This window comes from Scyliorhinus torazame, chromosome 5 (genome assembly GCF_047496885.1).
Source record: "Scyliorhinus torazame isolate Kashiwa2021f chromosome 5, sScyTor2.1, whole genome shotgun sequence".
Taxonomy (NCBI): Eukaryota; Metazoa; Chordata; class Chondrichthyes; order Carcharhiniformes; family Scyliorhinidae; genus Scyliorhinus; species Scyliorhinus torazame.
The window spans coordinates 71,059,023-71,072,954 of NC_092711.1; the positions used below are offsets into that span (position 1 = coordinate 71,059,023).

At 47.3% G+C, this 13,932-nt stretch overlaps 2 protein-coding genes and 1 long non-coding RNA gene across 5 annotated transcripts in view; 1 reads left to right on the top strand and 2 right to left on the bottom strand.

Annotated features, from left to right (window-relative positions):
* Positions 1 to 13,932, top strand: part of LOC140418341 (uncharacterized) — a 397,355-nt gene that overhangs the window by 331,987 nt on the left and 51,436 nt on the right. The window lies entirely within an intron of this gene.
* The window catches only part of LOC140421345 (uncharacterized), a 49,231-nt gene that overhangs the window by 3,353 nt on the left and 31,946 nt on the right, over positions 1 to 13,932 (bottom strand). The window contains exons 4-5 of the mRNA XM_072506016.1: positions 11,760 to 11,842; positions 1,661 to 2,525 (exon numbers count right to left, since the gene is read on the bottom strand). Of these exons, the coding sequence (XP_072362117.1) occupies positions 1,661 to 2,525; positions 11,760 to 11,842 (948 nt within the window). The remainder of the gene's footprint in view (positions 1 to 1,660; positions 2,526 to 11,759; positions 11,843 to 13,932) is intronic.
* LOC140418352 (uncharacterized) lies at positions 3,167 to 7,867 on the bottom strand. Its single transcript, XR_011944960.1, has 3 exons — positions 7,797 to 7,867; positions 6,309 to 6,392; positions 3,167 to 5,854 (listed from the first exon to the last, which is right to left on the bottom strand). It is a non-coding gene; the product is annotated as an uncharacterized lncRNA (long non-coding RNA).

The window sequence follows — 13,932 nt, forward strand, 5'->3', positions numbered from 1 at the left end:
GTCAAACCTCTAACACTTTCTTTCTACTTCTTTTCACTTCAATGGACTTTTTAAGAGTCCATTGACTGTTCTACAGAACTGTTACAACAAGCAACAACAAACATTAACTCTGTTTCTCTCGCCACAGATGTGGCACAGTGGTTAGCACTGCTGCATCATAGCGCCAGCGACCGATAAGACCATAAGACATAGGAGGAGAATTAGGCCACTTGGCCCATCGAATCTGCTACGCCATTCAATCATGGCTCATATTTCCTCATCCCCATTCTCCTGTCTTCTCCCCATAACCCCTGATCCCCTGACCTGGGTTCAATTCCAGCCTTAGGTGACTGTGTGGAGTTTGCACAGTCTGTGTGTTCCCACAGTCTGTGTGTTCCCTCTGGGTGCTCCAGTTTTCTCCACCGTCCAAAGATGTGCAGGTTAAGTGGATTGGCTATGCTAAATTGCCCCTCAGTATCCAAAAAAAGGTTAGTTGGGTTACGGGGACAGGATGGAGGCATAGACTGAAGTAGGGTGCTCTTTCCAAGGGTCGGTGCAGGCTCGATGGCCCAAATGGCCTCCTTCTGCACTGTAAATTCTATGATTCTGTCGGATTTTCTCTCTCAGTTTGATCTGATGGGTTTGTCTGGTGCTATTTCCCTCGTACTGTCCATGTGTTTGGGTATTTTAGGGAGCAGGTAGAACTTCCTTAGTTCTACCTGTTGTTTTTGGTTAATGTGTCTGGAGTCTTTGAGTTCTTCCAGTCCGTCTCCAATTCTTCTTCCTGTCTCAGGTGTATGGGTCTAGGTAGCTGTGTGTTGTGATTTGTGTTGTTTAGTTGTCTGTCTGTCTCCAGAAGGTATTGTTGTCTCTCGATAATGACAGTGCTGCCACCCTTGTCTTCTGGTCGTATGAACATATTTCATTACTGTGACAGGGCAGAGACCTGTTTGAAAGATTCAAACATGGGAGTTCTGGGAAAGATGGGCAAGGATTTGGGAGGTGACAACATGTTCAAAGAGTTTGGAGAGGCGAGGGAGGCTGAAGATGGGGCAGTAATTTGTAAGGATGGCAGGGTCAAGGGTTTGTTTTATTGAGGGGGTGATGATGGCAGATTTGAAGGACAGAGGGACAGTACCTGAAGAGAGAGAAATGTTGACAATATCCATGGACACAGGGTAGTTGGCTGATCAGTAGCTCAGTGGGAATAGGGTCGATGGAGCAGGAGCTGGTCTCATGGACAAGATGAGCTCTGAGAGGGCATGAGGGGAGATGGGAGAGAAACTAGAGAAAGATGTGGGTTCAGTGCTCGGGAAAGGATGAAATTTAGAGACAGTTTGGTCCGGTGGGCTCGTGGAAGGGAGGGAAGCAGCAGAGGCAGCTGATCGGATTTACTCAATCTCAGTCACAAAGAAGCTCCACAAGCTCCTCACACGTCTTGTTGAGGTGAGGATGGAAGAGACAGGGGAGAGCGAGAGTACTTCAAAAGGAAGTAACTTGTGTCAGATATTAAAACGTTTCAGCACACTGCATATCTAACACAAATCTAATTTATTTGACTTTTACGCAGAATATTAGCTCCTGTAAATGGGCTGGAGTTTGTCATAAAGAGAAAGACACCCAAATGAACATGGTTCAGTCCTGAATGTGAGTAACAGCAAAATCCAATCACTGTGGTTACTTGTGGCCTCGTTGGTGTCTCAGCAGGTGGTATGAAGTGGTGAATCCCTTTCCACACTGAGAGCAGGTAAACGGTCTTTCCACAGTGTGAATTCGCTGATGGTTCTGAAGGGCAGATAACTGAGTGAATCCCTTCCTACACTTGAAACAGGCGAATGGCCTCTCCCCAGTGTGAATTCGCTGATGTACAGTGAGCTGAGATGAGTGTCTGAACCCCGTCCCACAGTTAGAGCACCTAAACGGTCTCTCGTCAGTGTGAACACGTTGATGGCACATCAGTTCCCCAGAACTTTTATAACACTTCTCGCAGTCTGGACATTGAAATGGTGTCTCATCAGTGTGAACTTGTTGGTGTCTCAGCAGGTTGGCTGAAATTGTAAATCCCTTCCCACACACTGAGCAGGTAAATGGTCTCTCCCTGGAGTGAACTCGTTGATGTGTGGACAGAGCAGATGACTGAGTTAATCCCTTCCCACACTCTGAGCAGGTGAATGGTTTCTCCCCAGTGTGAAGTCGCTGGTGTCTCAGCAGGTTCGATGAATGAGCAAATCCCTTCCCACACTTGGAGCAGGGGAATGGTCTCTCCCCAGTGTGACTGCGCCGATGAGTTTCCAGCTTGGATGGGGAAGTGAATCCTTTCCCACAGTCCCCACATTTCCACGGTTTCTCCTCAGTGTGACTACATTTGTGGCTTGTGAGGCCTGATGATCGACTGAATCCTCGTCCACACACACAACACGTGTATGGTTTCACCCCACTGTGAATGATGCTTTTTCCTTCCATGTTCAAAATCTGCTTATATTCAGGATATGATAAATAGAGGACTCGGTCAGATCCTGATGTGATGCTTGGTTTGAGTTTCCGGACTTGGAAGCCTCACCTTCGAACACCCTGTGGAACTGATTCAAAACAGAAAATAGGGAGTGAGAGAGAACCCACAAAAACACAAAAGCAGGTTGTGAAAATGAGCTGAATGAATCTGGTCACTTGTGGGGCCAGCACTGGAAACAAATGACCAGGAAAACTGCTGGGTTGTCATCAAAACCCAACTGGCCTCTTTGGGAGGAGAGAGAAAGAGCTGAAGAGGGATTTTGTATATCGACAAGACATAATAAGAGAGTAGTTGGCAAAACAAATTCGATCTTGAGCTTCATAAACAGTAATATTGATAAAGAAACTATGCTTCTGGTGGCACAGTGATTAGCACTGCTGCCTCACAGCGCCAGGGGCCCGGGTTCAATTCCGGCCATGGTGACTGTCTGTGTAGAGTATGCACTGTCTCCCCGTGTCTGCGTGGGTTTCCACCCGGTGCTCGGTTTCCTCCAACAATCCAAAGAAGAACAAGTTACTTGGATTGGCCTTGATAAATTGCCCCTTAATGTCCAGGGATGTGTAGGTTAGGTGGGGCTATGGGGTCACAGGGACAGGGTAGGGGTGTGGGCCTAGGCAGGGTGTCCTTTCAGAGAATCAGTGTAGACTCGATGGGCCGAATGGCCTCCTTCTGCTCTGTAGGATCAGCCACACATTGGGTGGATCTATGGGTTAGTATGGAGAGAGGGCAGCGTCCGTTATGGAGGTTGGATGTGGGACTATTCGCAGATGAGGAGGTCTGTGGGCGGGTGAGCAAGTCCATCCAGAACAATCTGGAAATAAATGATACAGGGAAAGTCTCGGCAGCAGCGGTGTGGGAAGCTCTGAAGACAGCGGTTAGAGGGGAATTAATTTTGATGCGGGCCCGTAGAGAAAAGGTGGAAGGAGCAGGGAGGGATAGGTTGGTTAGGGAGATACTCCAGGTGGATAGGAGATATGCGGAAGCCCCGGACGGGGGGTTATTGAAGGAGCGGCAGAGGTTACAGATGAGGTTTGGGCTGTTATCTACAGGGAAAGCAGTGGAGCAACTGAGGAAGGCAAGGGGAGCGGTGTATGAGTTTGGGGAAAAGGCCAACAGAATGTTAGCGCACCAGCTGAGGAAAAGGGAGGCAGCCAGGGAGATAGGGAGAGTAAAGAACAGAGGTGGGAATGCGGCCCTGGACCCAGTGGGGGTGAATGAGGTGTTTAAGGACATTTATAGCAAGTTATACGAGTCGGAACCCCCGGCTGGGGTGGAGGGGATGAGGCGGTTCTTGGGCCAGTTGAGGTTCCCGAGGGTGGAGGAAGAACTGGTGGAAGGGCTGGGAGCCCCAATTGAAATTGAGGAAATAATGGAGGGGCTGGAGGTCATGCAGTTGGGCAAGGCCCCGGAGCCGGACGGCTACCCGGTGGAATTCTACAAGAAGTTCTCGGAGATATTGGGCCCACTGCTGGTGAGGGCATTTAATGAGGCAAGGGTCCTTCCTCCAACAATGTCGCAGGCCTCGATCTCATTGATTCTGAAACGGGAGAAGGACCTGAGCAATGTAGGTCATACAGACCAATCTCCCTATTGAATTGGATGCCAAACTGCTGGCTAAGATATTGGCCACAAGGATAGAGGACTGTGACCCGGGGGTGGTAGGGGAAGACCAGACGGGATTTGGAAAGGGCTAGGAACTCACGGCTAATGTTAGAAGGCTCTTAAACGTTATCATGATGCCCTCAGAGGGAGAAGGCCTTTTGTCGGGTGGAGTGGAATTATTTGTGGGAGGAGTTCGGAAGGCTCGGGTTTGGTCAGGGCTTCATTGATGGGTACGGTTGCTGTATCAGGAACCAGTAGCAAGTGTGCTTACGAATCGGCTGATGTCGGGCTATTGTGACGGTTACAGAAAGCGGTGAAATGATGAAAGCGGCCACAGGCTCAGGCTGACTCGCTGATTGTCCAATAATAACAGTGAGAGTCTCAGTGGGACAATCAGACAATAATAGTGGAGATGGGACCCAGAGGATAAGCAGCAAAGGATTCACTCACTTTGAGAGGAACAAACATAGTGTCTGTTCCAATAAGTCAGGCTGCAGTGTGTGAGTGGATCCAGTGTAGAATCATAGATTCCCTACAGTGCTGAAGGAGGCCATTTGGCCCATCGAGTCTGCACTGACCCTCTGAAAGAGCATCCTACCGTGACCAATCCCCCACCCTAACCCTGTAACCCCACCCAGGGACAATTTAGCACAGCCAATCCACCTAACCTGCACATCTTTGGACTGTGGGAGGAAATCTGCGCAGCCACAGGAAGAATGTGCAAACTCCACACAGACAGTGACCCAAGGTCAGAATCAAACCCAGGTACCTGGTGCTTGAGGCAACAGTACTAACTACCGAGCCACCCCCGTAACTCTGTCATGATTAGACAATACCCTGCCTGTTATTCCAAATCTGATGTGTGTTACTCTGTTACTATTATTATTAGACAACAACCTATCTGATATTCCAATTTTGGTGTGTGTTACTCTGTTACTGTTATCATCAGACAATAATAGGAGGGCAAGATGCAAGGTAGCATTGATATTTTGAAGTTTATGTGTTACAATGAGTGTCACTGGGAGGTGTGTGATAAAATAGGAATGGAAACATCATGACAAAGGGTGGCACGGTGGCAGTGGTTAGCACTGCTGCCTCACGGTGCTGAGGACCCAAGTTCAATCCTGGCCCTGGGTCACTGCCGTGTGGAGTTTGCACATTCTCCCCCTGTCTCCGTGGGTCTCACCCCCACAATCCAAAGATGTGCAGGCTAGGTGGATTGGCCACTCCTTTGAGGTCCACCAACAAAATAGAACAAAGGAAACAAACTTAGGGACAAAGCAAAAAGGGCCACTCCAGTTAGGGGCACTGCCTGAACGTAACAAAGACCAGCAGAAACTTAAAAACATCTAATGAGAGTGCATTTAAAGGGGTCAATAAAGCACCCCAAACCCTGCGGTGCCCACCGGGCATGGCAGGCTTTGATAGTGCCCATGGACACCGCATGCTCCCTTTCTAGGGCACCCAGCTGCGAATGTAGCCGCGGAAAAGGAGTAAATAGTCTGACCGGATGACCCCCTCGGTCGCCAGCTGCCTGGAACTACAAATGATGCGCTTCGCCAGGCCCAGAGCAGGTTCACAAGGAGGTAAGTGGCGCTGGTTCACGAGGTCTTCGGCCCAAGTAGGACTCAGCAAAAACACAGTCCGTGCTGCAACCCTGGAACAACCACCCAATAGAATCCACCTCCTCCCTGCTGGTGTGTGGGGTCTTCAGTCCAGGAGGGGGCTCAGCAAACACACTGCCCACTCGATCCCTCTGCCCTGGAACAAGCACACTGGTTAGAATAAGGAGGATTTTGTCCTTGCTGAAGACAGATGTTATCAGTTGGGAAGACTGGGCCGGGCACTCAACCCGGGAGAGGCCCAGCAAACAAGCAGTCCAAAGGGCTTTACTCCCATCTTGTTTTTGAAGTTACCTCCTTGTTGTTGTCCTTCTCTCCTCTCTCCCCTCTCCTTCCTCCAGGCAGCAACCAGCACTGGACACAGGCAGAAAACTGAGCAACAGCAGCAGCAATAGAGAGAGAGAGAGAGAGGGAGAGGGAGAGGGAGAGGGAGACAGCAGCAACAGCCACTCTCCACCACGGCAACAACCTCATAACACCAAAGTCTGCACTGGGAGTGCCAGCTTCAGATTGGCCATGCTAAATTGCCCCTTAATTGGAAACAAATAATTGGGTACCCTAAATTTATCATAAAAAATAATAATAATACTCACCTCTGTCACAATTTTGGTGTTTTCAAGTTTACAATCTCCTGCTGCAACCTTTGGCTGGAAAGATATCAGAAGCTTTGGAAGCAGCTGTAAAAGGAAATTACAATGGTCAGAAATGTTAGTCGAGGTTAGAAATTAAGATCAGACAAACATTTATCTTGGTTTGAATTTGCTGGGTGTAAATCCTCTCCTAACCGCCGGTAAAAGGACTTTCCAAAATCCATCACTCTTTGAGTCCAGGATAGAAGTTCCAAACATTCTCTCCCCTAGTTGCCAGTCCCAGGATTATTTTTTTTTTTAAATTCAGAGTACCCAATTCATTTTTTCCAATTAAGAGGCAGTTTAGCGTGGCCAATCCACCTACCCTGCACATCTTTGGGTTGTGGAGGTGAAACCCATGCAAACACGGGGAGAATGTGCAAACTCCACACGGGCAGTGACTCAGAGCCAGGATCGAACCTGGGACCTCGGTGCCGTGAGACAGCTGTGCTCATGTCCCAGGATTATTTAATGAGGGTTTTACTTGCTTTGGAGGCAGTTCAGTGAAGTTTCACTAGTCTGATTCCTGGGATAGGAGAGTTTGTTTTATGGAGCAAGATTGAGCCTGATTGGTCTGTACCCGATGGAGTTTAGAACGAGAGGTGATTTTATTGAAAGATCTAAGATTCTGAGGGGTTTTGATGAAACAATATTTTCCCACATGGGGATTCAAGAACTAAGGGGGACAGTTTAAAGATAAGAATTCTCCAATTTGACACTGAGATAAGGAGAAATGTCTTCCCTCAGAGGGTCATCAGTCTGTGGATAAAAGCAAATTACTGCAGATGCTGGAATCTGAAACAAAAACAGAAAATACTGGACAATCTCAGCAGGTCTGACAGTATCTGTGGAGAGAAAAGGGAGCTAACGTTTTGAGCCTGGATGACTCTTTGTCAAAGCTGAGTTTGTGGAATTCTCTTTCACAGAAAGCAGTGGCGCTGGGTCACTGAATATACTCAAAGCTGAGTTTGACTTTTTTTATCTACTGGGGAGTCAAGTTTTGGGGGCAGACAGGAAAATGTAATTAATGGCACATTCGGATCAGCGTTTATTGAATGGCAGAGCAGTGTCAATAGGCCGAATGGCCTACTCCTGCTGCTAATTCTGATGTTCTTTTTCTGTTCTTCCGATTGCCACACATGCCAGTAGCACCTCCCCGCGCTCGGGGGGGGGGGGGGGGGGGGGGCTGTCAATCATCGAGACAATGATTTTCTCTTCTGGTCACCGGGATCCTGAAGCACCGTCTCTGTTACGTCATCAAGATGGCCCCTCAGCCGCGCCGCTAAACAAAGATGGCGGCCGTGGAACTGGGCCTGATACCGGATAAAAACTCTGCAGCTGCAAACGCGGGATTTGCAGGGTCTTTTTCCGGGCTTGTGACAAGCAGAGGGTGTTTATGAAGCCTTCACTCCCTCCCCACCCCGACTCCCGGCTCCCGGCTCCATGCCTCACCGCCCGAAACAGCCGCTCCCGCAGTCGCAGACCTCCTAGCAAAGTGACACTGCGCATGCTCCAGATATAACCCAACATTGCATCTGCGCACTGGGCTCCGTGGAATGAATAGGGCACATTCACAGACGCGGGGAATGTTGGGTAATAGCCGCACCATTGAAACAGTTAATACAAAATAACTTGGTCACCAATTGCGAAAATAATCAAACAATTTATTGTCAATGGGTATTCTGCTATTCTCCATTTCTCAAATTGATCAAATGCTGCTCTCCTGTGGAACAATGCAAAACTTCAAGGTGTTTTTTCCCCAATGGGTCCTTCCTCTCTCCTCCCCAGAAGATGCAAACTCTTGCTGGGTTCACTTCCAGAATCAGTAATTCCTGCATCTTCTTCCCTCTTGCTCGTCATACTGAATGTTCAGTGTTTTCTAGAATGATCCAGCACAGATGGAAGTCACTCGGAACAAAGTGTGAGGTTGTCCATTTTGGAAGGACAAATATAAATGCGGAATACAGGGTTGATGGTAGGATTCTTGGCAATGTGGAGGAGCAGAGAGATCTTGGGGTCTATGTTCATACATCTTTGAAAGTTGCCACTCAAGTGGATATAGCTGTGAAGAAGGCCTATGGTGTGCTAGCGCTCATTAACAGGGGGATTGAATTTAAGAGCCGTGAAGTGATGATGCAGCTGCACAAAACCTTGGTACAGCAACATTTGGAGCACTGTGTACAGTTCTGGTCGCCTCATTTTAGGAAGGATGTGGAAGCTTTGGAAAAGGTGCAAAGGAGACTTACCAGGATGTTGCCTGGAATGGAGAGTAGGTCTTACGAGGAAAGGTTGAGGGTGCTAGGTCTTTTCTCATTGGAACGGAGAAGGATGAGGGGTGACTTGATAAGGGTTTATAAGATGATCAGGCGAATAGATAGAGTAGACAGTCAGAGAATTTTCCCCCGGGTGGAACAAACCATTACAAGGGGACATAAATTTAAGGTGAATGGTGGAAGATATAGGGGGGATGTCAGAGGTAGGTTCTTTACCCAGAGAGTAGTGGGGGCATGGAATGCACTGTCTGTGGAAGTAGTTGAGTCGGCAAAATTAGGGACCTTCAAGCAGTTATTGGATAGGTACATGGATTACGGTAGAATGAAATTGTGTAGATTAATTTATTCTTCAGGGCAGCGCGGTAGCATTGTGGATAGGACAATTGCTTCACAGCTCCAGGATCCCAGGTTCGATTCCGGCTTGGGTCACTGTCTGTGCGGAGTCTGCACATTCTCCCCGTGTGTGCGTGGGTTTCCTCCGGGTGCTCCGGTTTCCGCCCAGTCCAAAGATGTGCATGTTGGATGGATTGGCCATGATAAATTGCCCTTAGTGTCCAAAATTGACCTTAGTGTTGGGTGGAGTTACTGGGTTATGGGGATAGGGTGTAAGTGTTGTCCTTGGGTAGGGTGCTCTTTCCAAGAGCCGGTGCAGACTCGATGGGCCGAATGGCCTCCTTCTGCACTGTAAATTCTATGATAATCTATGATTAATCTAGGACAAAGGTTTGGCACAACATCGTGGGCCGAAGGGCCTGTTCTGTGCTGTATTTTTCTATGTTCTATCATATCTGTACTGACTTTGTGCAAGGGCTACCACACTTCCTGGTTAAATTCCATTTGCAACAGTTCTGCCCCCATATGACCAGCCCATCTGTATCATCCCGTGATTTAAGGCTTTTATCCTCGCTAGTTGCTGCACCAACAATTTTCCATCTGCAAACTTATTGATCATACCTCCTACCTTCACGTATTTCAAATCCTTGATTTTATATATAATTACTATTGGTGGCTGAGGATGCACCAGGATATCCATCAGCACCTAAACCCGCGATTCCTTCCTGCGAGACATTCGAGAGCTTCGATAACTCTGGAGAAACAATGCTGAAAAAGTTGATGTTCTGGTCAAGGCTAATAACTGGGTGCTGCCTTGCCTGTCTCTGAATTTACTCCACTCCTGTTCATTATCCACTTATGTAATAAGCATTGATTGTAATGACTGGAAAGAGGTTGCTGCCAATCGGTCACTATCGTGACAATGTGCGCATCAAACAGCATCATTAGGGCAGAATGGCAGCACAGTGGTTAGCACTGTTGCTTCACAGCACCAGGGTCCCGGGTTCGATTCCCGCTTGGGTCACTGCCTGTGCAGTCTGTACGTTCTCCCCGAAAGACGTGCTTGTTAGGTGAATTGAACATTCACCTGAACAGGCGCCGGAGTGTGGCGACTAGGGGATTTTCACAGTAACTTCATTGCAGTGTTAATGTATGCCGAATTATGACAATAAAGATTCTTATTATTATTTTATTGATTTTCTTGTAAAATATTGACCTGTTATATTTTCTTTGATAATTTACTTTCGTAATGGAGGTGTCACTGTGAAGAATGTGTCAGTTAGTAAGGATTGATCAGCATTTTCTAATTGGAGATGTTAATCAGAGGAATTGCAGAGTTTTTTTACAAAAACAATTTAGGACTGAAGTAAAATTCATAATTTTATTGTTCACCAGTTTCTTTGGGAGTTCTTAAATCGAAGGATAATATCACAGATGATGGCTTTTAAAAAGGGACCCTACCAACACAAAAACCAACATATATCTTGAAGATTAAACTCCAGCCAGTTAATGTTAGGAGGAAAGTAAATAATAATAATCTTTATTGCCACATAGAGGCTTACATTAACACTGCAATGAAGTTACTGTGAAATGCCCCTCATCACCACATTTTGGCGCCTGTTCGGGTACACTGAGGGAGAATTCATAATGTCCAAATTGCCTAACAGCACGTCTTTCGGGACTTGTGGGAGGAAACCGGAGCACCCGGAGGAAACCCACAGAGACACAGGGAGAACGTGCAGACTCCGCACAGACAGTGACCTAAGCCGTGAATCGAACCTGGGACCCTGCCGCTGTGAAGCATTAAGGTTCAGGCAGGATAATACCTCTAGGAACGATACAGAAATATCAGAAATATTAAATCATTACTTTGCATCATTGTTTCCCAGGAAGATAGAACAGGTCAACAGGACATTGAATGATGAGGTGATTATTGATTACACTAATCAAACTCAAAGGGGATAAAACCCCTGATCCAAATGGATTACATCCACGTATTTTAAAAGATTCGCAGGGAGAGACATTACTGCGCATATTTAATAATTCATTAAAAAGGATCAGTTCTAAAAGACTGGCAGCTCAGTAATGTAATTCCTATATTTAAAATGGTGGACAGAACATGCCCAGGAAATTATGAAACAATTAGCTTCACATTGGTAAATAATCAAATCCTGAGTAAAGGAGGGAATTTTTTTAATCTGGAAAAGATAAACATAACAATGAATAGTCAAATGGATTTGAAATGGGAAAATCTTGTCTGACCAAAGTTATATGTCTTGCTGCTTGTGCGAGTGCTGCTTATCATTAGGTGTAAGCAACCTTCCTCTCCAATGTGGTTCCTGAGAATTCTATTGAGTGATTTGAATGGTACGATTAGAGTCAGAGAGTGAAAGAGGCGCTTTAACCCATCGTGTCTCCACCAGCTATCAAGCACCTATTTACTCTAATCCCATTTTCCAGCACTCAGTCCGTAGCCTTCCATGCAATGGCATTTCAAATGCTCACCTAAATACTTCTTAAATGTTCTGAAGGTTCCCGTCTCTACCACACTTTCAGGCAGTGAGTTCCAGATTCCCACCACCCTTTGGGTGAAAAAGTTTTTCTTCGCATCTCTTATAAACCTCCTGCCATTACCTGAAATCTATGCCCGTGAGACTGCAGTGCTGCCCTCCATATTACTTTTTAATCACCCTATCTATCTAGCCTCCTGTCTTCAGGGACCGATGGATATGCCCACCAAGGTCCCTCTGATCCTCTAGGGTCCTACCATTAATTGTTTATTCTCTTGCCTTGTTTGCAAATTCTTTACCCAGCGTGAAACCGCAGGCTGACGGTGTGCTGTGTCCAACCTGATATTCCACAGGCCCACTTTCCTGGAACAACATGAATAATCTGTTTAAGGCCACAAACAGAAAGGTCCAGTTTTCTCCTGGAGTTGAGACAAATCAGCTTTCAAAATGATGCAGAGTTTCAGCCAATGAGGGAGATCCGCACTCAGCCCTGCCCCTCATTCACTCCGATTAGTTGGAGGACCAGCTGCTCCCGCTCAGTCCTCCAGTACTGCCCCTTATTCCAATTGGCCCGGATCTGCCGTCAATCACTCCCCGGGCATGGCGAGCTGGAGCATGCGCAGTGCCTGGAGTAGCTCCGGTTGAGGCGGTTGTTTGGAAATTCTCAGTCGATCTGATACCGCCGGGTAAGTCGTGAGGGAGGGATAGAGCCGGCGGATGTGTCGGGCGGCTTCATAAAAACCCCGTGCAGGTCCCCAAACCCTGAAATCGAAGCTCTGATACAGCAGCTGAACCGGCGGAAGCTGCTCGGGCTTTTCCCCACAGGCTCGGGTGGACGAAGCGTGACGCAGGCGCATGCGTACGGAGCGAGAGCCCCACCTCCCATTCACTCTGGTTCGGTGGAGGGCCAGCCGCTCTCCTTCGTTCCTTCAGCCCCACCCCATTTCCCTATTGGTCCAAACCTGCCGTCAATCAGTCCCCGGGCATTGGGAACTGGAGCAAACCCTTCACAATCATTGTCAGCTCCCTGGTTTGCAGCTGCGGAGCTTCTCCCTCCCGGGAACAGGCCCAGGTTAATGGGCACCATCCTGCTTCAGACACTGGAGGATGGTTCATATCAGAGGATGGGGATAATAAATAAGAGCTTCCACTTTGCACTCAAATCAATGAGGACTCTGATCTCTGGCAAGGAAGGAAACCCTGGCAGGTGGGCGGGGACGATGCACAAACACCCCTTGGAGGCCCCAAACCCCAATAAGGCCCATTGATTTTATTGTCAGACTGCAGGCAGGAGCTGGAGAACTGAACTCAGGCACAGGAGACGGTGGGACAAAACTGGGAGTGCAGGAAAGAAATGGTGTCGATGCTGAGATGGGTTTGGATTTCAGCCCAGGGAGGAGGGAGAGTGTGTGGGACAGGGATTTACAGCTTTGGGGGAACAAGTGAGGAAAAATTGTTCCAGAGAAACTAGAATTGTCTCTTTCAGAATTTCTATCCTGGATTGACATTGAGGACTTTTGTAAACTACTTTTACTAGGGGATAGAAGTGGAGAATTTGCCCACAACAAACTGAATCCAAGCTGAAGAGACAAAAGGACATTTGCACAATAGAAATCATGAAGCAGCAATTGGACATTCATCCCTGTGAGACTGTTGCACCATTTGATAACATCATGGCTGATCTGATAGTGACCTCAAATCTGCACTTCACCTACACCTGATAACCATGGTGAAACCGTGGAAATGTGGGGACTGTGGGATGGGATTCAATAACCCGTCTAAATTGGAAATTCATCAATGCATTCACACCGGGGAAACGCCATTCACTTGCTCCATGTGTGGGAAGGGATTCACTCAGTTATCACACCTCATCACACACCAGCATGTTCACAGTGGTGAGATGCCTTTCACCTGTCTGGAATGTGGGAAGGGATTTGAAAAATGAAAATCGCTTGTCACAAGTAGGCTTCAAATGAAGTTACTGTGAAAAGCCCCGGGTCGCCACATTCCGGCGCCTGTTCGGGGAGGCTGGTACGGGATTTAATACTTTATCAAAGCTCCGAACTCACCATCAGGTCCACTTTGACCAGAGACCATTTAAATGTGCTGACTGTGAAAAGAACTTTAAAAGCAGAAATAATTTACTGTTATATCAACACACTCACACTGGAGAGAGGCCATTCACCTGCTCCGTGTGTGGGAAAGGATTCACTCAGTCATCGAGCCTCTGGACACAATATGTTCACACTGATCAGAGACTGTTTCCTTGTTCTGAATGTGAGAAGACCTTGAAAAGTAAAAATTATTTATTGATACATCAACACACTCACACTGAGGAGAGGCCGTTCACCTGCTCCGTGTGTGGGAAGATACACTTGTGCATCGAACCTCAAGTCAGAGTAATTTGTTCACACTGATAAGAGACCTTTTAATTGTTCTGAATGTGAGAAAACATTTAAATGTGAAAGGGAT